Raw genomic sequence first — 27,599 nt, 5'->3', positions numbered from 1 at the left:
CTCCCCCCTGGGTTTCCGATCACTGTCAGTGGCAGGGGGCTTCTTCCTGCTTTCCCTTTCGCCTCCCTGCATTGTGCCTACATATGCAAATTAACCGCCATCTTTGTTGGCGGTTAACCGCCATCTTAGTTGGCAGTTAATTTGCATATCGCCCTGATTAGCCAATGAAAAGGGTAGCGGTCGTACGCTAATTACCATGTTTCTCTTTTATTAGATTAGATTATTATTATTTTTTTTTTTTTGCCAAAGCAAAAGCTAACTTATATGCCAACTTTAAAACCTTGAGCAAATTATTTAATCACTCTGTGCCTTAGTTTCCTCATCTCTAACCTACCTTACAAGGTGGTAGTGAAGGTTAAATTAGTTAATCCAGGTGAAGACCTTAGACAAGGGCCTGGCACACAGCAAGGGCCCTGTAAGTGCCAGCTGTCATTACCACCTGGGGACGCCTGTTTGTTTCCACCTGCATGCTGGTATCTGTGTGTACTCTGGTCCAAGGATGGGCCAAAAACTATGGCTGGTGACCAGGCTTTTGGCTTGAAGGCCTTTGTGGAGCTGGGACAAAGGTGAGGAGGTCATTTACTCACCTGTCGGGGATAACATCCCAGCTGGGGGTGCAGGGCCTGCTGATAGGGCATCCTGGCTGCTCGCTGTGGGTACAGGCCCTGGGGAGAAAAGGAGAGGCTCAGTACTGTGGGGTCAGGGGCTCCCAGTCAAAGGGCAGCCACTCAACTCAGTTTCCATGCCACCGCCCTGTAGGCCAGACCCACTAGTTGCCAGGTCCAGCTGGCATCAGGCCAGGCATGCACAATTCACACCACACAGGAAGCATGTTCAGCAGGATTCACTGCTTTCTTGGTGAGTATTTAAGGAGAGAGCTTCAGGAGCCTGACTGCCTCTTAAATCCCAGATCTGCCTGTGTGACCTTGGGCAAGTCACTTCACCTCCCTGAGCCTCTTTTCCCTTGTTTATAAAAGTACTAGAGGCCCGATGCACAAAAATCATGCACAGGGGTTTGGGGGTGGGGGAGGGGGAGGTCCCTCAGCCCAGTCTGCACCCTCTCTAATCTGGGACCCCTTGGGGGATGTCCGACTGCCTCTTGCAATCCGGGACCGCTGGCTCCTAACCGCTCACCTGTTGCCTGCCTGCCTGCTTGCCCCTAACCCCTCTGCCTGCCTGCCTGATCGCCCCTAACCACCTCTGCCTCACCCACACCCAGGACCCAGGATTCCCTCCTCTGGCTGGTTGCAGGCACCCAGGACCTGGGCCAGCTTCTCCCGGGCCGGCCACAGCCGCTGGGAACCGTGGGAGGGTGGCTTCGCTCGGGCCACAACCACAGGGAACCGTGGGTGGGTGGCTTTGCTTGGGCCGCAGCTGCAGGCACTGGCACCCGGGACCACGGGGCAGGCGGCTTGTCCCTCTCCTGGGCCACAGCCTGGCTGGTCCCCATTCCTCTCTCACGAGCTCATTTGTGCCTAGCTGGTCCCCAGTGTTGAGTGTCTGAGCTGAGCCGTTACGGCATGAAGGCGTGAGGGTGTGACAACCATTTGCATATTAGCTCTTTATTATATAGGATGTGTGTCCAAGACTGTAAAGCCTGTGAAGGCAGCCACATTCTCTTTGTTGCTGTCTACACTCCTTTTCTAAGTTACTTTCCCCAACCCCATTCCTGCCCCAAGACATGAGGTATCCATGTACATGTGTGTGTGTGTGTGTGTGCATCAGATTGCACCTGATTATTTAAGCACATCTGCACGTGTGCTTCCTTTTGTGTCGCAGTTGTGTGTTTCCATGTACAAATGTGCCACTGTGAACCCAAGTGTGTTAGTTTGGGTCTCTGCTGCTGTCTATATGCCCACCAAACCTGTCTCTGGACCTTATGATGAGGACTGGTGTGACGAAGAATGAGTTAATGCATTCAAAGGGCTTAGGACAGTGCCAAGCACTCAGTAAGGAATCTGCATATGTTAGGTATTTTTTAGTACCTCTCACTGTACACGCTTCCACACACACACGCGCGCACGCACACAAAACAGAACAGCTGCTGTGGATGGGGCAGCCCAGGACCCCTCGAGTCTCAGACTGCCTCTCCCTGCCAATCCAGAGTCCCCTCCTAAGATTCAGCTCAATACTCAAAGCATCCCTAAACTAGGATCTTTCCAGAAGATTCTTCACTCTGGATGCTGCCTCAATTCTGGGCTCACCTTGTGCCGATTATCAACGTGTTGGTGGCTGACTCAGAGCCATGGGGCACTGATATGGGGCCTGGGGCAAAGTCTCCCAACTCTCCTAGTGCCCCTCTTCCCGGCCCCTGAAAGCACACGTACTCTCGCAGGCCCTCCTTGCTCTCTGCTCCTGTGCACCAGACACTTGACCATGGTGGAGCCCCTCCCACTTCCACCAACCCCTTCACCTGAAACCCGTGTGCCTGCTCCTTTTTACTCCAAGCCTCGTGGCCTAGGGCAGCCCCACTCACCACCCTGACTACAGCCTGGTCCCTGCACTCTGGCCATGGCCTGAACCTGGACAGAGAGGGGGATGGATGGGGCTGCCCTGCCTCTTCCCAGCCCTCAGTGAGCTCCACGTCCAGGGTGTCCATATAGCTCCTCTGTTTCACTCCCTCCTACATCCCCTCCACCCCATTAGCACTCAGCTCTGCTTTGCACAGCCAATGCCCCCAGGCTGCCATCCTCCCCAGGCCAGCGGGGATAGGCTACCCCTCGGATCTGTGCAAGACAAACAGCTGCCCATCCCTGCTCTGTCCTCTAAAAGCAACCCTACATGACTGGGAAGACCTCTAGTTGTTTGACTTGCAATTCTGTAAAATCACAAGCAAGGGTAAATAAACACGCATTCTTCTTTGCTTGGGGCCATGGCCTCTCCCAGTGCAGCCTCCCTCCTTAACTGGGAGCAGAGTTCCTTCATGCCAAGCAGCCCAGGAGCCTCTGGAGCTCCTGGTACTGGGGACTTAGTCTTCCAGGCTTGCCTTCCTCCACAGCGGAGCTTGGAATTAGTTGGATCTGGGACCTCACCTTTACTCCTTTGCCAAGCAGGAAAAGAGAGTGGAATAAATTGTTTCCCCTTTTCTCCTCTGTGTCTCCAGGTCTGCGGAGCTCACTGACCTGTTTTCTAGGGAGATCAGAGCTGAATAATAACAAAAACCAACACCTGTATCATACTTTAGGTTTTACCAAGCTCTTTCCCATCCATGGACTCAATTAACCTTACAACCGGATCAAATGGCTGCTGCTGCTGCTGTAATTATAATGAAACCAGGGCTCAGAGCATTTGCCTAACTTGCCCAAGGCCACACAGTTTGGAAGCAGCAGGATTCCTTTTAACGTCTGCTGATTGGAAACCTGACTTATTGTTATTATCCCAGGCCCCTTGATGATGAGAAGGTAAATTATGCTGTCCTTCTTTACCACCTGTGGGGGCGGGGGGCGGGGGTCAACTTCTACAGTCCACTGGGCCCAGTCAGCACCTACACTGCCTTGCAAGACCCAGGGGTCCTACCAGCCAGGGCCTCCAACCACTTGTGCCCAGAAGCCAGGGAACCCAGAATCAGTCCTGCAACACAAACACTTGCATCTCTTAAGACAAAGGACCTTCATGCTTAAAAGAACCATATGATTTCACTCATAGGTAGGATATAAAACAGAAAGCACCAAACGAACAAACAAAACAAACTCACAGACAATAGTGTGGTGATTGCCAGAGGGGGAGGGGGAAGGGGGAGGATGAAGAGGATACAGGGGGCCAAATATAAGGTAATACAAGGAGACTAAACTGGGTGGTGAGCACACCATGCAATATACAGATGCTGTATTATAGAATTATACACTTGAAACATATATAATGTTATTAACCCATGTCACTCCAATATACTTCATGTAAAAAAATATGCATCCAAATCTCACCATTCCAAAAGGTCAAGTCAGAAGGAGTCAGCATAGCAAAGAGATATTATCTGCACTTTATAAAGCAAACCATGATGAATCAGCTTTGCACGGTGAGCCCTGAGAGTGCATAATAGAGGAACTGGTTTACACTAAAGAAAATGATGCCATCGGTTCTCTTTCTGCAGTGGGGGTGCCCACACAGTGCCAGGCTGGAGGTGGTTCCTGGCTTAGTCACCTCTGAATCCCCTCACCTTGCCAATACTGTCCTACAGTCAGTGCAAAGCAAAGGTTTTTACAATTATTTAAATACATGAGCAAATAATAAGTAAAAATAAGCGTGTCCGTGAGTAGGTGAAGAAATGGCTGAGTAGTGAATGAGCACTCAGACGAGCACGAGTGGACGCACATTGCTGACGGGGTTGTTGAGTCTGTGAGCACACGAACAGGGGCCTGTGCAGGGACAGCATTATAGGTGCGGAAAGCACACTCTTTGGTCACGGATTCATGATCACCTTGATGGTGGCGCAGGAGGCCTTCTGTCCCATGTGAGGGGAGGGTGGGCACTACTCTCTTAAGGAAACAAAAAGTCTTGAAAAAAATAAAATTTTGAAGAGAAAAAGAGAGATTTTGCTAAACTCCTTTAGCTCCGTTTAAGAGCAGGGGTGCCCTTGCCAGTTTGGCTCAGTGGCTAGAGCGTCGGCCTGCATGGCCTGCGGACTGAAGGTTCCCAGGTTCAATTCTGGTCAAGGGCACATGCCACGGTTGCAGGCTTGATCCCCAGTAGGGGGTGTGCAGGAGGCAGCCGATCAATGATTCTCTCTCATCATTGATGTTTCTATCTCTCTCTCCCTCTCCCTTCCTCTCTGAAATCAATAAATATATATATTTTAAAAAGAGTCAGGGGCTACGGCTCTGAGAGGCTGTATATGGAGTTGGGAAGACAGCTCTCCCTCTGCTGTAAAGGGGGAATTGACACAGGGCCCAAGGGGCGGTGGGAGGGGCACAGAGACAGGACCAGAAGACATCCCGCAAATTTCTGTCTCTAGTTGCCCTCTGCGGGCTTTGCCGGGCGGCAAATTCTAAGAACCTGACCCACAAGTTGGTGTTCGTTCCCACCCTTTCCCACACACCAACACACCACTCTGGAGGAGCCAGGGAGGGGTCAGGAGACAGGAATCTTAGACACGGAGCAGCTTTCCGACAAGCTGAGCACTACCTTAAGGGACTATTAAGCTATTGGACTGGACTATGGTTTAAACCAGAGTGGACATTTATTTGATTTCTTTCCTTCTTCCACCCAGTGGGCGGCAGCTCTTAAGGGAGATTAAATAGACAAACTACAGAAACTACATTTTCCCTGAATAATAAGTTCTGTGAGTAAAATTTCCAACCCTGTCTGAGTGTTTTACTATCCCTTTGTGTCTGCCTGGCTACTAATTTCATTTCAGCTATGAGTCCAAGACCAAGCACTGTGCCGCCTTAGCGAAGTCTGCTCAGATGTTTCAATGAAGTGACCGTATAATTTGTCATCCACACCAGGACACTTGAGAGTGAAAGCGGTGCTATTCATAATTATTCTAGGACAAAAGACCTAAACTGGAACTGTCCCAAGTAATCTAGGATGCATGTCACCTGACTATAAAGGAAGTCACAGGAAGTGGGTGGAGAAGAAAGACTATGCTGTCATCCTATCCCGGGAGCCCGAGCACTGAACAGGCCAGAGCTAGCAATGCAGCTCTGGAATACCTAGCCCTGAGTGAACTGGAAATCAGACAAAAGAAATTAGAAAAATATATATGCATGTTCAGGTGTGTGCACCAAGTAGTTGGTCTGATGTGGCCACAGTGAAGACATTAACTAGTGTCAAGGTTCTCTGTGATTTAGGCATCCTGCTAGCTGCAGCTACTCTGTGGTGGGAACCTGCATGGATGGCCACCTGGAAAGCAGGCCCAGAACCCGCTCACTCACCTGATACTGTGGGAAGTTGGAGTGATTTGTGAACGCTGGTGGAGGTGGATAGTTCAGGTTCAGCCAGAGTGGCTGGTTCAGGGATGCTGAGGTCAAGGTGGTGGCAAAGCGTGGGGTGAAGACGTTCCCTGTGTACTTGAGGTTGTTCTTGTCCCCCGCTGTCATAGGTGGGTTAACTGTAAGTCACAGGAGAGGTTTCAGTGACTGAGGCAGGGAGAGGCCAGGACACCCTCAGCAGGACTGTCCCTGGGATTAATATTCTCGGAGGTCAGGTTTTTTAAGCTCCTCTTGGTTCTTTAAGTGAATTTCCAGCTATAGGAAAACACCATTCCTTCACACCTTGCCAATTTGGAAGGGGTGAAACTCCCAGCTGGGTCTGCCTTGGAACCTCTCTCTCCATCACTCACTAGTAAAGGAGGCAGTGTCAGGTCGCAGTGCACACAATAAACCCAATTGCTAAGATTACATCTCACCTACATTCAAAACCACGTTCTTTCAAGTACTTTATAAAAATCCAGTTTTATAGAAGCAATTGCTATGCCACTAGAAGTCATTCTGTTCAAATTATTAAAGCAACCCCCCCCCCCCCCCGGAGAACCTTGCACAGTTTGTTATATGTATATTGGAGTTATTTTTTTAATATTTTAAAAACATTATATGATTCACTATGGTATGACTCAAAACGAGTCTGAATGAATGAGATTTGGCTGAATTGTTTCAGAATATGAATCCTTAATTCTCTCCCTCTACTATAATTCTTGTGGGCTTATAGAGTCAGAGATGGACCTCAGTTTCCCCTTATTGGCATCTTTTTTGGAAAAGTAGGTTTGATTAAAACAGTTGTAGGAGGGCAAGGGAGACAAAGCAGGGACATAAGTAATCTCAGCATACAAATAATCTGAAGCGTGGATTTTTCTTTGTTTTGGGCAACTTGAGGGGATATACTTAGTCAGGTCTGACCTGACTAAGTGTTCGAACTGACCCCCAATAACACCCATGTGACCCCTCAAAGCCAACAGCATTTCTCTAGCGATTGTATTCCAGATAACGGACATAGGGAGAAAGTCATCTCCCCTATTTTATAGGTTTAGAAACTGACACCCAGAGAAAGACAGTGACTTGCCCATGGATATAACAGCCATTGAATGGCAGAGCCACTCCCAGGGCCTGTGAGGGTTCCTGACCTCCCTTCCACCGACTTTCTCTGGGCAGGTTCGGCTTACATTTCAGCTCCAGCCCATCCACCTCTTTGCTGCGCAGCCTCAGCTGCCCTCCTGGGTTCTTGGTGGCCCCAAGGAACTCATAGAACAGGGTCTTCTCAGGGGACCACGCAGACTTCTTGGCTGGTAAGGCAATGGACATGGAGCCCCCGGAGTCACTGCTACTTTCTTCAGCACAGATGTCCTTCTGGCTCTGGGGCCACTGACTGAGAAAGAGGCTCTCTCGACCCTTGGTTGGCTCCTTGGTGCCTGAGTTTTGTTCTGCAGGAGGAGGGAAACTGAGTCAATGATTCTAGCAGGACAAGTGCTAGGTAAAGCAGGGGGGAGGGGGGAGGGCACCTTCTTTAGACTAAGTGATGGATCCTCCATACACACACCTCAGGCTCAGACCACTCTGGTGTCTCTCTCCCAGCCAAGTCCAATCACAACATCCTGATGCCTTCACTGCCCACTGCCCACTCTGGTCTTCAGTTCTCATGAACTCCTTCCTTCCTCCCTCCCCTCTTCCCTCCTTTCCTTTTATCTATTTTCTTTCCACCCTTCCTCCTTTTTCCCTCCCTTCCTTCCTTCCAACCCTCCATAGTGTCAGGTTCTAGGTAAGAGCTGACGTGGACACAGTTCTTGCCTACTGGGAGCACCTGGCTTAGTGGGGGAGACACCAGTTCCCACAGACACGTGGCCTAAGCCACAGTCTGGCCCCTCATCATGGACTCTGGTCCTGCTTTGATGCTCACAGGTGATTCAGCTCACTCATCAGCACCAGGCCCTGACCTGAGTACTGGGGACACTGTGATGAGTCAGAGCCAGCCTCGGCCCTGCAGGAGCTCACAACAAGGAGGGAGAGAGAGACAGACCCAGAAATAGCTCTGGGACAAGGCAGATGGGGACCGTGAGGTGACAGAGGGACACAGTGGGAGAGGAGGGGTGGCTGAGGACGCTTCTGTCTGAGAGGGTCAGAGGGCTTCCAGAAGGAAGCGGCTCTTCAGCCAGGCCTTACGTCCAGGGGCATGAGGAGGAGGGCACGGCAGACAATGCGTGACTGCAGGCCAAGGCAAGGAGTCATCGGGGAGACGGAGTGAGTCACAGGATGTGGTCCGTGCCAGGGTCAGGTCTCTCTCCAAATAGACCCAGAGCTCCCCAGTGCAAGGACACTGCCCGGACCATGACAGGACCCTCCGCAGCGATGGTCTTCACCTGTACTTCCTTTTTGGGAATGGGACTCTTTCTTCAAACCAAATTAAGAAGCCATTGCTTGGTTGAAGCGGGGGAGAGGCCTTGGCCCTCCCAGCACCCTTCACTCCTTCCCTAGCCTGGGGGTCCGGTCTACATGAAGCATGGCTGGGAAATGGTGCTAGATACACAGCAGGCACCTTGGATCATTTCAGCAGCTGCGATATCAGGGGAACTTTTGTCCAGTGTTGGGAGTGGATTGGATCCTCCCAGCTCTTGCTCCCCCACTTCTTTCCAGCCCAATGACCTCAGGGCTAAGTCTGGGCAGGACTGGGCCTGTCCTCCTAGAGCCATCACAGCAAAGGAGAGAGCTGCTCTAGCCTGAGCCAATTTAGGAGAAAAATGACATTTTTAGCAAAACATGTCCCTAGAGTCCCTTCCAAGAGTTTCTCTGGTTGCTGAGTTTAGCCCCCAGCTAGTGCACTGAAATAACAATACCTACTAATAATAATAGCCCTGTCCCCAGAGAGCCACACACCTGCAGTCTCTCTCACACACCTTCGGTCGCCTTAAACATGCTTGCTGCTCGCTCATCTCCAAAACTCCCCTTCCAGCGTCTGTGTACCCAGACACACACACCTTTCCGCCTGTCACTCCTTTGACTCGTTCGCATGTATGAAACTCCACACATAGGACAAACACACTCACAAACACATACAGACTCAGATGCAGCCACACCTGCATTTCCTCTAACCCAGTGGTCGGCAAACTCATTAGTCAACAGAGCCAAATATCAACAGTACGATTGAAATTTCTTTTGAGAGCCAAATTTTTTAAACTTAAACTATATAGGTAGGTACATTGTTATTAATTTAATTAGGGTACTCCTAAGCTGGCCTTTGCTGAAAACGTCCTCAATCTGATTGAGGTATGTTAGCTGAGGTCGACCCCGTGCTGAGTATCCCGCGGCCCGCCTGCGCCGCGTCTCCTGTCGCCCAACAGACCAACACCCCCCACTTCTTCTAATGCCACTTCTTCAAAATAGACTTGCCCAGGCCAAAAACCGACTGCTGCCCATGGGCCACAAAGTTTCAATCGCACTGTATGTGCGCACCCGCACGTAGTATTTTGTGGAAGAGCCACACTCAAGGGGCCAAAGAGCTGCATGTGGCTCGCGAGCCGCGGTTTGCCGACCACGGCTCTAACCAATACACTCACACCTTTGCCCATACATTTGTGCACACAGACACACACAAATGCTGGGGAGGGCGGGTGGAGAGATAGCCATGCATGCCTCCTGGAAAAGGGGGTGGGAGAAAAGCCCCTTCTCCAGGCAGGGCTCATCTTCTCACACATTCTGCCCAGAGTCCCCAAAGAACCCCCTGGCTCCTAGAGGCCTGCCCAAGACCTGGAGGCCAGCTTGCTGTGCGCAGCTCTGATTCCTTGGCCTTCCAACAATGCTCCAGCACACAGCATGTCCTCAAGTGTGACCATCTTGCTATTTCCTTAGGAACATGGATCTGGGCCTCCGGGTTCAGGTATATCTCATGGAATAGGGATAAATTTCTTTTTGGCTTACTCCTAGCGACAGCTGACTATAGGCAAGTGCCCCTGCATCAGTCTGCCTTCTTGGAACCACCCAATCTGAGTGGCTGAATTAGAACAGGCACAATCTGTAGAACCTGCGAGTGGGATGGGGAAACTTGAGGGGTGGCTGCATCTCCTGGGAAGGCTGACTCCTCAGTGAGGGGTGGAAATGCACTTTGCGAAGGCCGTGGAGGTGCTGGGAACAAATTCCAGGGCCAATGGTCTCAACTGTACCTGGAGAATTTACATATTCACCCCCTGCCCCAGAGAGAGGACCAGGCCTCATTGTCAGAACAGGCACCTCCATTAGAAGCCAAATGACGCCAGCTGCCAATCAAATCTCTCCCCTGTCTGGCTTAAAGTCCCCATTCTGCAGCTCCACCCAGGACTCAGCTGGGTAAGTGCTTCTTTCAATGTACCCTGGACACCCGGTGGACTCCAAATGAGTCAGGTGCCAAATGTCCCTGTCCCTCTTCTCAAAGCACGTTGGAATCAGCCGTGCCCTGTACACGGGCACCCAGCCCGGGGGCACATGGACACTGAAAACGCTGCACCCACCAGAGAGGCCACCTCGTCCATCCTACTCTGCACGAAGATGCCGCATGCACCGCTGCAGCCCGATTGGCTTTCTGGTGAGTTTCTCCTCCTTACAGGCCCACCTGCCAGCCCTGCTTTCAGCCCCACTCACCCATCAAGTGGTGCCCCTCCACGTCGGGGTCCGCCTCAGGCTTGGAGCAGATCTTGGCAAACACTGGGAGCTGCCTCTTCTGAACGGGGAGCTCAAGGAGCTTGTCAGTGGGTGCAGGAGGCGGCGAGGGTGGCAGCAGCAGGAAGGGGCCCAGCCCCATGGGCTCCCTGTGGAGGGGGCCGCTGAACATGCTGTTCTGCAGGAAATCCTTGATGACACGCGTCTCCTCCAGCACCACCTTGTTGTCGGGGACCTTGGAGGTCTCTTTGGACTTTAGTGGGAACTGGGCCAGGAGCTTGCTGATCTCTGAGTTGGAGGCACCCAGGCTGTGGCCCCCGTCCTCTGTCCCCTTGGCACGCTTGACTTTGGCAGCACGCAGGATGCCCGTGACCGTGGTCATGGCAGAATCGCAGTCCTGCCTGCTGCCGATAATGGACACGGCCACCTTCGGCTCCAGCAGCTTGTCACCGGCAATGACAGAGGCTCGTGGGCGCTCCCTGCTGCCTACCACCAGAGGAGGTGTGAGAAGGCAGGGAGGGGGCTGTCCGGGCCCCTCCGGAGAGCCAGCGGCCTCCAGCTCCCTTGAGCTTTCCGTGACCAGGATGAGGTGCTCTTTGGTCAGGTTCAAGAACTCCTGCTCCACCAACAGGGAGATCTCGTCCTTGTCACTGCTGAACTCCAGAGCCCTGAAAACAGGTCAGAAAGACAGGAGCCTCAGTGCCTGCTGGGGAAGGGTGGCTCTGCTGCAGGGCCGGGCCCCAGGGAGAGCAGATGGAGAAGGTAAGGGGAACTGATTGCTTTCTCGGGACTCCCAAGAGGTCTCTACACCACACCAGCAGGCCCAGCACCAAGAGTGTGGTTCTGGGAATCGGGACACTACAATCCCCTCCCAATACTACTATTTGCTAAGTGAGCTGAGATATATATATAGTTATAGATTTCAGAGAGGAAGGGAGAGAGAGAAAGAAAAACATCATGATGAGAGAGAATCATTGATTGGCTGTCTCCTGCACACTCCACACTGGGGATCCAGCCTACAACCCCGGCATGTGCCCTGACGGGGAACTGAACCCTGACCTCCTGGTTCTTAGGTTGACGCTCAACCACTGAGCCACGCCGGCTGGGCTGAGCTGAGCTTTTATTTCATTTCATCCCTCCCTCCTCCCTGTTCAGTCATGCCCAGGACCTGAAGCAAAAAAGATAGCAACAAAAGGGCCAGGGATGATCCAACGGCTCTGAGCATGGGCTCAGAGTGCTGAGGCTGAGCCCTGGGAAGTCCTGAGGACTGGCTGCAGAGTGGCAGAGTGAGAGAAGGGACTGTGGAGAGGACAGATGGACCTCACACCGGGCTCTGTCACTTCCCCACTGTGTGACCCTGAGCAGTCTGCTCAGTATCTGGGTACCCTTGTTTCCTGATCTGGTTTCCAGGAATATCATAGACGTGCAAAGCACTGTGGACAGTGTCTGGCACAGGGTACGGGTGACACAGTGTCAGCTAGTATGTCTACACCTGTTCAGCCTGGCTGAGCACCTGAATCCTGGATTCCACACTGTGGCCCAGTGGTCCACCCTGGCTGGCATGGCCCTTTGCCCAGATCAAGGCCTCTGGAGCCGGCCCCACTTCCTAGGAGCACCAGCAGATGGTTGGTCCCTGCACAGATTCACAAGTATCTACCTATATCTACACACGGGCCTCCACCTGCACCTCAGACTCTGGCCCCCAGCTGGACCCTTAGTGTCCTGCACCAACCCGATGGGGCTTGATGGTCCCATGGACTCTAGGCTCCTGTTGCTGGCTCTCTCCAGGTGTGGGAGAGGGTGGCAATCCTGCTGGCCTGGCTCATGGCCCAGCATGCCCCACCGGCATCCTTCACAAGGGGACACCTTCCTCCCTGGCACTCCCAGGAGAATCACCACCACCCAGTTTAAGACCATCTCAATGGGCTCCTGAGACGGGCAGATGAGGGGGTCTACACAGAGCATTCTTGAAACTGCTCAGTGTGCTGGCCCTGAGAGAAGGTGGTGACGATGGCAAAGAAGAGATCAGAGGGGAAAGCTAAAGGGTCTCACAAGTGGACCTTTGCAGCTGGGGAGGCCTGGCACACGCTCCTGCCAACCCATTCGAAGGGCCTGGCGAGTCCCACAAACAGTGACTATAGAATCAAATCCAGCCTTCCCAGTAAAGCTGTGTATGAGCACATGCACACTCACACGTGCACACAGACACATACCTATGTGTGTTTGATGTGCACACACATGGGGCACACAGTGACTCACATATCACTACACTGCAGCTGACAACCAACAAGAATGGACATGGGCTATAGCAGCCATGGGCAAACTACGGCCCGCAGGCCGGATCCGGCCCGTTTGAAATGAATAAAACTAAAAAAAAAAAAGACCGTACCCTTTTATGTAATGATGTTTACTTTGAATTTATATTAGTTCACACAAACACTCCATCCATGCTTTTGTTCCGGCCCTCCGGTCCAGTTTAAGAACCCATTGTGGCCCTCGAGTCAAAAAGTTTGCCCACCCCTGGGCTATAGTCCCAGCGGCTTCCTGCTGTGCTGGGCATTAAGCCCCTGGTTGCCGGGTTCGGATGAGGCTCAGGGCTCCTGTGGAAGGGGCTGCGTGGCCAGGGCACTTGGGTGCATGGGAAGGAGCTAACGACACAGGAATGTGTTGCTATTTCAACACCCGAGACAGCCGTGCCTTCTGCATGTAGCCTCCCCAGGTCAGGAGGCAGGGAGGAGTGCCAGGAAAGGGCAGACTCCAGCCAGACAGACCTGGTTCGGAATCAGGCACCACTCCTGTGCCTGATTCATGTCAGACCCTAGAACAGAGGTCCTCAAACTTTTTAAACAGGGGGCCAGTTCACTGTCCCTCAGACATTCCACACATGCGCACTGCGGGCCCGGGACGAGTCGGCTGCTAAGCAGGACAGGCAGCGGCGGCAAAAACACCCGGCGGGCCGGATAAATGTTTTCGGCGGGCCGCATGTGGCCCGCGGGCCGTAGTTTGAGGACCCCTGCCCTAGAACCTCAGGGAACCCCTGTAAGGTGGGTCTGAGACCTGCAGCACCCACCCTCATAGGCGGTGTGAGAACTTGCTGAGGTATCCACGTGCGAGCTCAGCACTGATACTGTGCTTGGTACGCAGCCAGCACACTGGCTGAGAGTCTTAGCTGGAGGGGGCTGGCCTGGAAGCACTGGAGGCCAGCAAGGCTGGTGTGGGGTATCACTCTCCTCTCCTTTCCATCCTCTCTTCTCTCCCTCTTCACTGTCCTCTCTCCTACTCCCTTTCTTTCCTCCTTCCCAAGTCTAGACTTAGCCTATAAGAAGGCCCCACTCTCTCTGTGCCTACGAGGACAACTGGAATAAAGAGGTTGCCAATCTATGGTCCTAAGTTTTAGATCCCCCTCCTTCCTCTTCATCCTCATCCTTATCCTCAAAGGGAACCGATGAGTCTCAAGTCACAGAAACCAGACAATTGAAGGATCAGTCTCCCCGCCCCCCCCAACCAAAAAAACACACACAAAAAAAACAAAAAACAAACAAACAAACAAAACACCTTACAAAGCAAGCTATACATCAAAAGATTTTCTAAATTAAACTTACTACAGGCAGGAAACCAGGCATCCATCCATATGCTCAAATTTAATCCTCTCCACACCCCTGGGCAATAGACAGTATCATCCCCATTTTACAGATGGAAAAAGTGAGCCTGAAAGAGGCTAAGGTCCTTGTCACCAAGAAAGTAAAGAGGCTGGTGTGGGGATGCCAGTGGTCCGGCTGCCATCACCATCTCCTCCCACCCGGCCTGCTTCCTCTCCAGGGATGGTACCCAGCGAGGTCTCCCAGCCCCCGCTCCAAGGCTGGGCTTCGTTTCCCCACCTGAATGCAGTCGGGGATATCGCTGGGGCTCATCCCATCACTCCAGCCTGTGGAGGATCAGTGCAGCGAATCCTGAGCCTGCCATCCGTGGCATTAGCTGTCCCTCACAGCTCCCTGTCAGCTGCATGTCTGATGAGCACCTCTTCTGGGTCTCCCGCCAACTTGTGAATGAAAATGTTGAAAGGGACACACTCCAGGGCTGAGCCTTAGGGACACTGCTAGAGACCCTGCCCGCAGCCTGACAGTAATCCTGGATCAACACTTTGAGGGAATAAGTCAATCAATCCAGTCACCACCATCCCATCTCCACTTCTCCAAGGCAGCCTTTGTCCAACACCTCCCTACAATGGAGATTTAGTGCAGCTACAAATCCCTCATAGAGGGTCTCCTGACCTGTCCCCTCCATCCCCATGAAAACAAGATTCCTTTGTTCTTGTTTGTTCTAGAAAAGTGCATGTCCTAAGAGCTAGGACATTCCCAGAACTCAAATCAAACCATTCCCCCATTTAAACCCTCCTGTGGATTCTCACGACACATAGAGTAAAATCCAGGGCACCACACGAAGTGACCCCATTGCCCCCTCCAACTTCGATTCCCCCTTCTTCCGGCCACTCTGGCCTTATAGATATTTCTTGACATGCCTTTGCATGTCCTGTGGAATGACAGATCATCCCTTGACTGGCTCCTTCTCATCATTCATGACTTAGTTCAAGTTTCACTCTCAAATGCACCTTTCCTATCCCATTTGTAAAAGTGTTGTTACCACCTCCCACACCCCTGCCCAGTCTTACTAGGCATTCTCTACTCCATCAGGTTATTTTCCTCTTAGTATTTATCACCATCATACAGTATCTTTTTTATGCCTTTACTCCACACAACAATATATCTTCTCTGTGGGCAGAGATTGTCTTATCTTTACCACAGAGGCCTGGGGGACTAGCACAGTACTTGGCACATAACTTCAGCTCAGTAAGTATTTGTTGAATAAATGAATGAAGAAGCTCATGAACTTGTCGTTACATTTGTCCATTTCTTGGAGCTCTTGGAATCAGGAGCTCTGTTGCCAAAGGCTGTCTACCTCCTTGCATGGGTTGCAACCTGTCTGGCTTTGATTCCATTTTCTGTCTTTCTGTCCATGTCCCACCTCTGGCCTGGCATCTCTGTGAACAGTTCACTTACTACCCTGGTAGGTCCAGTCCTAAGACCCCCAACCTCGGTAAGGCAGGCCCCTGGCTGATCCCACACAGAACCCGCCCCCTAGCAACCACCTTGGGGCTCACAAAAAGACTTTTCATTCTCCTTCCAACTTTGCTGGGTTCCACACCAAGCCTGCTTGCCTGCATTTCTGGAATCTATCTTCTCTCTTCCTAAGAAGTTTTGCCGATGTTGGCACTTCTCCCGTGCTATTTGCTTTCTCCTTTGAGTTGGGAAAAAACCATAAAATCTGCCACAGACTATCACAGTGAATCATTCAGGAAGGTTAACCCAGTTCCTGGGCACTGACAGAGGAAGCAAGAGTCACACTCGGTGCCATGGCTCCAGCTGCTGCCACCACCTCTGCTTTGCCCGCCTCCAGAAATGATAGGTGTCTGACGGTGGCTCTGTCCGCGGACACTGTGCATTATTTCTGCATTTGCAGTGTACAGAGCTATACAAAAATAAAGGCTATTGACTGGCTGGCACCCCTTCCCAGAATAATGACTAAGCAAGCATGCTGTTAGCTCCCCGACAGCAGTTCTGTGTACATGATAACACAGAGCAAAGATGAAAACTGCTATTCAGCTGAGCCAAACAACAGAAAAATGCAAGCAGAAAATTGTTAGTGCTGGAAGAGGACAGCAAAACAAATATTTTCTTCTCGCTATAGCATTTCAGACCATCCACAAACAGGGGACCCAGGCCCCGTGCCCAGGCAACGTGGCTGGTGGAAGAGGGAGTCGTGAGACGGGCTCTGGGTCCTGCACAGACCTGGGCTGGGAGGGCAGCCCGTCCACAGACTGACCCCCTGACTGGGTGAGATTCTGACTTCTCGACACATCTGCGTGGGTAGATCAGCAGAGCATATTGGCTATGAGCTGCGTCTCTAAAGAGAGGCAGACACTGGATTCAAATCCCCTCCCCTCAGTGGGGGCCAGACCTTAAGCTGCATCAGGCCCTAGTTCATAAAATAGGAAGAAGTGTTAGCCTGTCTGGAGTGCTAACAGCCAGGCACTGTGCTAAGCACTTTCCATGCAAAACTCTCATTTTAATCCCCACAACAGTCCCCAGGGGCTAGTGTGTAGACTGATGACAACCATGGCCCATTTCATCACACCTTTGGCATCCTGTATCCAGGTTCTTTGGTAATTCCCTCCCAACTTGATTCATTAGGACTCCACCTCTTATTTCTTTTGGGACTCGGCCATGTCCCGCTGAACAAGCCCAGGAGAGCCTGCTGGAGAATGAAACATCCCCCAGAGGCGAACCCCAATAGTTGGCCAGACCCAACTGAGCTGCAGACGTTGGGTGAGCACTATCTGTGTCCAGCCAAGCCGAGCCCCCACCAGAAGAACTACCTGGCTGAACCCAGCCCAGACTGCTGAACTTCAGAAACGTGAGCTGAGTCGATAGTGGTTGTTTTAAGCCACTAAGCTTTGGGGCAGTCTATTAAGTACCAAAAGCTAACTGATACAGAGAGACATAACCATCCCAGTTTTAACAATGAAGAAGACAAGAGAGTTTTCCCAAGGTCACAGAATTAAGAAGGGACAAGGTGTAAATTGAGGCAATCTTGCCCAGATGCCGCTCTCTTACCCATGAGGCTACCCTGGAAACCAAAGTGAAGTGCTATGTGTGAGAATAGCAGGGGTACACCCCTCAGTTAGGACAGCAGAAAGGGTTCTCTGAGGAAATGTCATTTCGGCGGGGGCCTAATGGATAATAAGCATTTAACCAGGTTAAAAAAATAAAAGCAAGGAAGAGCTTTCCAGACACAGGGAACAGCATGTGTGAGGATCTCATGGTAAGCAAGAGCTTGGTGCACTGATGGGACTATGCTCAAGTGGGTGGGGTACATAAATTGGAAATTGGGGAGGTCACAAGAGGTGCAGTTAGAGATGGCAGGAGTCAGAGCCTGCCAGGTCTTAGACTAAGTGATGCTCCAAGTTTTTATTCTACAGGAACAGGAAAGCCACTGAGGAGATCTCAGCAGGGAAGTGTCAGGCTCTGGTCTCTTCTCAATAGTAGCCCAGAGGCATGATGGGAAGGACTAAACCTGAGCCAGGGCCTGTGCTGTGTCTGCTAGGTGAAAGGACAGAAGAGGACTGATAGCTGTGTCCCTAACTCCTCTTCCAAGAAAAAGCCATAGAATGTATCAGTTACTCAGCCTGCCCTTATCTCAGCCAATAGGAAAGCAAGGGAAACTAACCCAAGGCCAAAAGTATGCTAGCCAGCCCCCCCTGTCTTTGTGTAACCAGACCCTAGCTGCACCCTGCCCTTGCGTCATTAGCCCCCCGCCCTCACTCAACCGGAATCGGCACAGGAATCAGCCAAATCAGTGGTCCAAGTGAGCCCTCCCCTCCCCCGCCCCCCCATCCCAAGCCCTATAAAATCTTTGTTCTTTCGAGACTCCGGGCTCTTTCGCATCCAGTAATGGAGGCAGAGGGACCAAGCTGAGCTTGAGTAAAGACTCTATGCTTTTGCATCGGACTCAGCACTCCCTGGTGGTGTCCTATGGGGGGGTCTTGAAATCTGGGCATAACACTAGGTGCCTGCTGTTAGACTCCAGAGTAACCATGAGGAGTAGGTAACATCTTTCTCCCCAATTTAGAAAGAGGAAACTGAGGCTCGGGAATTGAACAACAAATTCAAGTTCACCCAAGAGAGTAAGTGCTGGAGCAGAGTTGGGAGCAAGTCCTCACGGCTCCAAGCCAATACTCTTAGCCCCTACCCTACACTTTCCAAAACAGAGTGGGAGAGAGAGCAAGGCCTTGGCAGTCAGGAGACCTGCATTCAAACCCCAGCTCTGTCCTTTCCGATGGGTGACCTCAATTCACTTCCCTTCTCTGAATCTCAGTTGCAGGAGGGCCAAAGGCCAGGAGCCAGCCAGAAACAAGGAGGATGAGGCAGCAGAAGGCAGGACTTGGTGGGCAGGTGGGGCCAATGCAGGGACTTGAAGGAGCCATGGCTGTGCATGGGGGTGACAAGGAGGCACCAAAGGGCCTCAGACAAGCAGAGGCTTTCATCACGGAGGCAGAGGCTCCAGCATCCAGCCTGGCACCAGCCGCCAGAGAGCCCCACCCTCACTTGCCCCGGGCTGATGGACATTCCCCTGGTGCATGTGTCACAGCACCCAGGGTGGCCCCTGCCCACTGTGGAGGGAAGGAACATGGCCATCCATGTCAAAGCTACCTTCCTCCATCTTCCCTCTCCTCCAGAAGGAGGGTTCATTGAACTGCCCTGGGTTTCCCTCCCGTACACACTCCACACCCATGCACACACACAGCACAGTAGTGCACACACACACCATGCCCATGCACACACACAGCACAGCACGCTTGTGAACATACACCACATACATGCATGCACATACAGCACAGCAGTACAGACATACATACCATGCCCATGTGCACATGCACACACAGCACACCCATGTACACACAGCACACTCATGAACATATCCATGCATGCACACACAGCCATGTATACACACGCCACAGCCATGCACACACACATGTTGCAGACATGCATACACATGGACACACATAGCACAGCCAAGTACACTATACATATACACCCATGTGTGCACACTTGTAAAAAAAAAAAAACAGCAGGAAGAAAGGGGCCAGGGGAAAGGATGGATTCCGCCTCTCTAACTAACTGAGGGGCCTGGGCCGAGTTTTTTCATTTTGAGGGTGGAGGGACAGTTGAGAGAAGCTGCAGATTTAGCTGCCATCCTGGGGCCTACACACCTGTGTCCCAAAGGTACCTGGAAACCCACTGAGCTCTGTCTGCAGGGACCTCTCCAGTGGGGGGTAGGGGAGCTGGGCGGAGGGCCTTCAGAGAGCTCTGGCCTCCTCACCCTGCTCCTCCTCCACTCTCCTGGCTGCAGTGAGGATTAAGTGAAATGATGAATGTGAAAGCGCTTGGTAAACTGTAGCAGCGCTATGCAAATGTTAGCAGCTCCTACTGAGAGAGAGACCTGGTGGTGCGGGAGAGCCACTCTGGGCTGCAGGCTTGGAGCTCTGCTGACCCTTCACAGCCCAGGGCTGGGCTGGCTAGAAGTGGAAAGTTGGGGAAGGCTCTGAAACTTCACCGGGATGGAAGGGGACACCACCCAGGCTGGGGTGAAAGGAGGTAACACTGTGAAATCCGTCAGCTGCCTGAACTCCAGGCCTGGACTTCGAGTTCGTCTCATTTCTTAGCAGAGACCTTTATAGAGTTGAGTCATTTTTTACAATGTCTCTGGCACACACTTGGAATTCAGTAAAGGTCAGTCTCCTTCCCACATGCTTTTCTTTGGAGCACCACCTTCTCCAAGCTATGTCCCTGTTATGCCTGAGGTTCCATCATCTTTGACCCCTAAAGTATCAGAGAACTTTCTATGCATGTGCACGGGAATCACCTGCAGTGCTTGTTCCAAATGCAGATTCCTGGGCCCTCGCAGGGAAAATGGCAGTTTGGTTGGTGCAGAATGAGGCCCAGGAATCTGCACTCTGATGCAAATGATGTACAGGGAGGCACCAAGCCTGGTGCAAATTTCCTTCCACTTTCCAGCTCCTCCCTGATTGGCAGGTGGAGGTGAGACACCTCCCACCCCACCTCTTCTCTAAACCTCCCCGCCACAGGAGGGGAAAGGAGAAGTTGAGAACACAGGACTCAGGTCTGAGTTGGCCAAGGACTGAAAGGGTTGGGGGGGATGAAGGATTCAGTGAGCTGGGGAATGAGACAGGAAATACTGCGGAATAAATACAGCAATAAAGGAGCTTCGGCTGGGAGCTACAGAGTGATTCTTATTGTTCAAATTATCTTTAAAACTTTTCATTTGAATCTGTTTAATAAGAGAAGGCTTACCCTAAGGAAGAGGTATTTTTTTAATGTGACTTGGGAGCTGAATTGGAAATAACGTTGCAACAAAGATATTAAAAAGGGGATTAATCCAAACCACTGGTGGCCCATCTCTGCAGGCTCCCACAACCTGCCGCACAAGTCCCGAAACCATAAAATTAAATTAAAAAGGGGGACACGGGACATGGGACGTTAATCACGATTCATCTTCCTTTCACCGCTCATGGTTCCTAGTGCTAAGCAGACACGCATGGGCTATTGTAAAGGTCTCCTGGTGTCTGAGAAAGAGCCCTGGCCTTGGAGCCACCAGGTTCCTCTTCCTGCTCTGCTGCCATTTGAGCTGGATGACTCTGGGCAAGTTGCCTAACTCCTCTGAGCCTCAGCTTCCTCATCTGTAAAAGGGGAGGGCTATGGACCATCTACTGAAAGGTGTTGCTAAGACAATGAGATAAACAGAAAATTAAAATGCAGAGCCTGGCACATAGCAGGTGCTCAAGAAAACATGACTTTCCTTCTCTGCATCTTAAGGCAGAAAGAGGTGGGGGGGGGGTGCAATGTCTTGGCTTATTGATATTCTGTCCCTATGTCACTCAATGCTTCCTCTGATGATCGTGACTCTTGCTTGGATCCTGGCCACCTCTGGGCCTCACTCACCCTCCTTGCAGCGGCATTTTTATGGTTCATCCATCATTCACTTACTTTCTCATTCATTCATATACACTGCATAGTCATCAAATGCCAGGAACTCAGCGGGGTGCTGGGGAGACAAAGATGAGTAAGACACTGCCCTTGCCCTTATGGAGCCCTGGTCAAGTGGGGGAGAAGTGTTGTTGCCACAGTCAGCATACAGTTTGTGCCAGGCGACCACCTTATCAGGAATCCCATGCCAGAAATGCACCAACAAATCCAAATGAGATGTTGTGTTCTCCCCTCTGGCCAACGGTAAACCTGAGAGCTGGTTCTAAACCGAGCCTTCTATTTCATCATCCTCATATAAAGACCCCTCCACTTTGCCTCTCCTGATGAGCCTCCCTGCCTCCCTGCTTTCTCTTATTAGATAATATGAGTTATGGAAATCAACTGCTATGTTCCCTTTTTGACCTAGCGGCCAAGAATCTCACAGCAAAATGTGATCCTCAGCTGAGTACTTTTCCTTTGCTTAGATTTGCGGGTATATAAATCTCCTTTCCCCCATACCATTTTTAATTACTTAACCCCTGTCATTTTATCGTTGATAATAACAATAATGATGGTGATGATGGTGATGATGCTGATGCTAGCGATGATGCTGATGGTGATGATGCTGACAGTGATGACGCTAATGGTGATGCTGCTGCTACTAATGCTGATGGTGATGCTGCTGATGGTAATGATGCTGATGCTGATGATGCTGATGCTGATATGATGATGCTGATGGTGATGATGAGTCCTTATCTTATGCCAGGTGCTATGTGAGCTTTACATACCTTATTTTATTAACCTCCACAATAATCTTTTAAGGTGGTCACATGACTTTTTCCATTTTTCAGATGAGGAAAGTGGGGCACAGAAAGTTTGAGTGACTTGCTTACAACTAGGAAGTATGCTAGGATTCAAGTCTACCGGTCTCTGTATTTTACTATTGTCTGATATTGATATTCTTATCACCTTTAAACCCTTAGGAAAGAGAAGAAATGTAATTGTTTACTTAAAGTGAAAAGGGGAACATGAAAGAGGGAGGAAGAAAAAATGTTGAGTGGGATGAGCAGTGGAAATTTCAGAGGGTGACACTCTTATTCTAGGGCTTTAAGGATGGGTAGGATTTTAATAGACAAAGATATGGATGAAAGACATTCCTGGAGGTGAAATAACTTGAGCAAAGGCAAGAAGATGTGCACCTGCTGGTAGCTCATCCTGGTTATAGGGAGTGGAGAAGAGCAGCAAGATGTTCATCTAAAGATGTAGGTAGGGCCAACTACTGAGACCCTTGAAACCAGGTCAAGGGACTCAGAAGACAGTGAATGAGCCATGGAAGATGCCTGACCTGCACTGTTGATGTGCTTTAGGAAGATGAAGCTGCCACAGGGGGAAGGACATCCAGGAGGGAAAGAAACCAGACACAGCAAGATGAGATGTTGCAATGATGGCAGAAGAGAGATAAGTAGGGAGACCAGAAGTCAAGAAGGCAACTGCAGCTCAGCCAGTGTGGCTCTGTGGTTGAGCGTTGACCCAGGAACCAGGAGGTCACCAGTTTGATTCCCTGCCAGATTGTGGCTCATCCCCTGTAGGGGGTGTGCAGGAGGCAGCCGATCAATGTTTCTATCTCATTGATGTTTCTATCTCTCTGTCCTTCTCTATCCCTTCCTCTCTCTAAAAATCAATAAAAACTTAAAAAAAAAAAAGAAGTTGACTGCAGGATGTGTGAGGAGACTGAACGAGGGAAGGGTCGGAGGGCCCTGGACCTCTGTCTGCCAGCACCATTACATTCATAATTCACTTGTCAACCAGGAGGGGGATGTGGTAATGTCAGTGTGATTGGGGTCACAGCAGAGGCTGAGACTCAGCCCTGGAAAGCTCAAGGGAAGAAGACACTTAAGTATTGGTTCCAAGAGAAAAGGGGTCCGACCTGGGTCGCAGGGGGTCTCTGAAGTCATTTACAAAATGTCAAGGGGTCTGAGGATGTGCTTCAGGCACAAGGTCTAGAGCAGCTTTCCTCGGATTGTCAGAGAGGTGTTTGTTCCCACAAGGGGAGAAAACACGAGCCTGGAGCATTGGACTCGGGGCTGGCTTCTCTTCTAGGACATCAGTCTGAGTTTCCAATTGTGAGTCTTGTCCTTATCACTCCCATCACCAGCTTTTTAAAATAATAATAGTAATAAATGAAAGTGTGGACATATTCCAAGCAACTTTTCTAGAAAAACAAGACACATCCAATTGTTTAAATAACAGGAGCATAAAGAATTGGTTTGTTCCCTGGCACTGAGAAGGCAACTGTGAGTGCTTGTTGAATGAATCCATAAATGATGGGACGAACAAATGCCACATCCCAGTGAGAGCAATGGAGTCAACAGCAAACCCTAAGCCCCCAACTGAAGCTGTGCAGTTGTTGCAATGAGGGGACTGAATGAATAAGTAATCCTAGGATACAAGTCAGTGAGTGGCTGGCCACAATTCTTTAAGCCAGCGGTTCTCAACCTGTGGGTCGCGACCCCTTTGGTGGTCGAACAACCCTTTCACAGGGGTCGCCGAAGACCATCCTGCATATCAGATATTTACATTACGATTCATAACAGTAGCAACATTACAGTTATGAAGTAGCAACGAAAATAATTTTATGGTTGGGTCACAACATGAGGAACTGTATTTAAAGGGCCAGAAGGTTGAGAAACACTGCTCTAAGCCCAAATTTAAGACTAATTAAAAGATAACTGAACACAGTTCTGGAGTTTAATTGACACTAGACAGAACTACTGATTTCTCCCCAAAAGCTGATTTCTTCCTGTTTCTTCTCCACCTCCATAAATGGCACCACCATCCAACTAGGTTCAAGCCCAAACCTTCAAGTTAAGACTCATGTCCCCATTTGTGTGCCCCAAACCATCAGCAGGTCTGTTGGCTCCTCTCAAAATACACAATGAATCCCGCACTTTTACCATCCCCACTACCATCTCTCTGACCAGGCGCCACCACCTGCCTCACCTAGACTATTGCTGCATCTTCCCAGAGGTCTCCCAACTTCCTGTCTCACATGCCTGCAAACCTGTTACCTCATATGTAAAAAGGATTTCATTTCAAAACAGGGGAAGGAGAAATTGAAACCAGAATGGCACAAATTTGATAATGAAGCTCAGTGACAGACACACATTCACTATACTATTCTATTTGATAGTTTGAAGATTTGCATAATAAAAAGTAAAAAGAGGGGGTATTTAAAATAGTACCTACCCCGTATAATAATTGTAGGGCTTGAAGGAATCAACAGCCTCATCATTACAAGGAATTTTTGCAAATCCTAGTTATTACCAAGAATGTTTAAATATCCCATTTAATCATCCCAACAACGCTATGAAGTGCATAGTAATCATCTCCATTTGGCAGATGAGGAAACTGAAACTCACGTAAATTAGACCAACGCCGCAGCTGGCTCTGGGGCTGCAATACGATCTGAAACCAGTTATCTGACTCCACCATCTCAGCTGCCTTTCTTTCAAGAATAGCTCATTGTGTTCTGCTTGGTTGATATCTACAGGATTATATCCTTTAGTCACCTAAGTCAGTGATTTCCCAGCTCTTTTCTCAGTAACAGAACCCTTTTTTTCAAACGCAGTCTTTACTCGGAACTCCAGTAAAGTAAAAGCTATAAAAGCAGAACAGCTCTGGCTGAATGGGGGATTAGGGCCCAGCCACCAGGCCACTTGACCCCAGGATGACCCCTTACAGCACCCTAGGGTCTAGGAACATAGTGTGAAAACCCGAGATGGAAACCAACAACAACAAAACCCAATCCTGGGAATTACATTTAAGGACAACTTCATTTGTATAATGCAGTGTTCAGTCTCCTGTCTCCCATCACATTTGATCCTCATTATCAGCTCTGAGGTGGACAAGGCAGGGCATATCATCCTCAATTTGCAGATGAGAAAAACAAGGCCAAATGGAATTAAGCAACTGGCCAAAGGTGAGTCAGTTCACTTTTAGGCCAAGTGCAGACTGGAAATAGAGTCTGTCTCCATTAACTAGGTGTGACCTGGCAGAGAAGGTGCCATCTACTGGAAATTGCCACTGACCCTGGTTCACCAAGTGGACCATCAGCTCCTTGGCCTTTGAAGAGCCTGACCGCAGCCCCGTGGCTCCCCTGCCAAGACCCTGTCCCAGAGCAGATGGCAATGGGCAGGGGAGAGGGGTTCAGTGCCACTCACTCTAGGGCTGGACAGCAAAATTTTGGCGGCAGTCAAGCCATTCCCATCCCAGCCATATCCTGCTGAGCACAGGACAGGGAAAGCAATAGCAGCCAAAGTGCCTGCACCTTTGTCTGCAGCCCGAAAAGGGACGGCAGGTAGTGCAGGCCTGGGTGGTAGTTACACATTCTTTCTTCTTAGCTCTCACCTAGAAATCCCTGAGACCAGATGCAGCAGATAATTGCCTGAATGGTTCCCCCACTTCAGAGCAGCTCTGAACTGAGCTGGAGCATGTGTTGGAACAGGCAACACTTAATTATCACTTAGTCTTTAATTAGCACTTAATTATTAACACTTAATCCATCTGTAAAATGGGGACACTAATACCTGTCTCATAGGGGCTCCCGGAGGATTAATTAATGTTTGCGGCCCACTTTGAAGATGCAAAGCATTGAACAAGTGCTCAGCAGTTCACTGGCTTTTCTAGAGGAGGTCGCCCCTTCCTCTCCTTGTGAATATCCATCCCCAACGATATCTGCTCAACTTTTGCCCTGGTGGAGAAACATCTAGCTCTGTGTTTCCCAGACACGGGATTTCCCATCCAGGAAACGGGCTATTTCCAGCCATCTCCCCACACTTTAATTTTCTATTATGTCCTGTGAATATGGCAATGCCTTCCCAGTAAATATTTTGATGTGCGCTCTTGCAGCAGCTTCTGTGGAGTCTGAATGGGACAGCTGCTCCCTGTATTAGGGAATTCCAGATGTGGTTTAAAACCACCAGACGCATCTGTGCCAATGCCTAGTCTTTGGAGGTGGGACGGGGGAAGGGATCTTCTAGTTGCCTTTGGGGAAAGCCATGGGCATCTAACCCTCCGTCCTGGCCCAGATGGTTTTCCAAGGTCCTCAGATTCACCTCTGGTTGTCTATGCCTTACAGGGGTGGGCAAACTTTTTGACTCAGGGCCACAATGGGTTCTTAAACTGGACGGAGGGCCGGAACAAAAGCATGGATGGAGTGTTTGTGTGAACTAATATAAATTCAAAGTAAACATCATTACATAAAAGGGTACGGTCTTTTTTTTTTTTTTTAGTTTTATTCATTTCAAACGTGCCGGATCCTGCCCGAGGGCCCGTGGGCAAACTACGGCTGCTTTAGGAGGAGAACTAGCCCTTCAGGGGGCTGGTGAAGAGGCAGCAGAGAGAGCCTTGGCCTGGCCCTTCACCCAGGTAACTTCAAGACCTTCTTCTAAAGGGACCACGGGGGAGGGGATGTAAAACATACAGCCCTTAGGGTTTAGCAGAATGAAGAATGGGCCAGAAAATTCCCCCAGAAGGTCTGACCTCGGTTCCTCCCTCCTCCCCTGGTGCCAGCCATGTAGGGGGACACTCACTCTTCTTGGAAGCTGAGCCCGTTGTCTGTGGGAGTCCCAACCACGGGGGCAGAGAGCTGCTCCTTCAACGTCAGGGGCTGCAAGGCCTCGGGCAAGCCCTGAACTCTCTTCCAGATTTCATGGCAGGTCTTGTCTAGGCTGTCTTGGGGTGTATCCTGGTGGATCCAGATGTATCTGGGGAATGGGCCCAGGGCGGAGGGGCGCTTGGCCACCAGGGTCGAGGACGAAGGGAGCCCATTTCCACTGGCCATCCTCCTCCTGTCTTTCCGGAAGCCCCTTTGTCCACCCAGGGCTCGCAGACAGGGCGACCATCCACCACCGCCCTTCATTCACCAGAAAGGGAGATGAGGATGGGGCAGAAGCAGTTCAGTTCTGTCTGGCTGTCGCTCCAGCAAGGTGACTCTGTTCAGAGGCCTCCAATCTGATTTGTGTGCCCGTGGTGGATGGAGGTCACCTTTTTTTCGGGGAGGGGGAGCTTATTTCGATTTGTTTTTATTTGTTCTTTTCTGACCTTTGTCCCTCTCCCCGTCTCCCTGAGAAGAAAAAATTTAAAAGTCAACAAAAACCAGTAACTTAGTAACCTTGGAATCCCCCTGAGCTCAGGAACCAGGTGCCTGGGTGGGCAGAATGACATCTGGGTTGGTGGAGGGGGAGGGAGGCCTCTCCCAGAATCCCTGGCGCGTCCGGTTGCCACACACCTGTGACACCTTGCAGCGCCTGGGGCTCAGCCCATTCTCACCCGATCAACCTGGGTATGACTGGGTGAGGGCCTGGCACTGTGCTAGGCACCTGGAGGGCAGGAGCCCTCCACTGGGCTCTCGCAGGGGCCTTCCCAGGGATCCCCGACCCCGAGG

At 50.7% G+C, this 27,599-nt stretch overlaps 1 protein-coding gene across 1 annotated transcript in view; it reads right to left on the bottom strand.

Moving 5' to 3' along the window:
* LOC102251609 (chromosome unknown open reading frame, human C1orf94) overlaps window positions 1-27,262 on the bottom strand; it is a 39,308-nt gene extending 12,046 nt beyond the window's left edge. Inside the window, exons 1-5 of the mRNA XM_005868548.2 lie at window positions 26,746-27,262; window positions 10,536-11,221; window positions 7,094-7,351; window positions 5,871-6,046; window positions 588-665 (exon numbers count right to left, since the gene is read on the bottom strand). Of these exons, the coding sequence (XP_005868610.1) occupies window positions 588-665; window positions 5,871-6,046; window positions 7,094-7,351; window positions 10,536-11,221; window positions 26,746-27,074 (1,527 nt within the window). The 5' untranslated portion in view covers window positions 27,075-27,262. The remainder of the gene's footprint in view (window positions 1-587; window positions 666-5,870; window positions 6,047-7,093; window positions 7,352-10,535; window positions 11,222-26,745) is intronic.
* Between the last annotated feature and the right edge of the window lie 337 nt (window positions 27,263-27,599).

The sequence above is a fragment of the Myotis brandtii genome, unplaced genomic scaffold (genome assembly GCF_000412655.1).
Source record: "Myotis brandtii unplaced genomic scaffold, ASM41265v1 scaffold274, whole genome shotgun sequence".
NCBI classification, from domain to species: Eukaryota; Metazoa; Chordata; class Mammalia; order Chiroptera; family Vespertilionidae; genus Myotis; species Myotis brandtii.
Note: the sequence above shows the minus strand (reverse complement) of the source record. Positions and strands in the feature narration are given on the sequence as shown.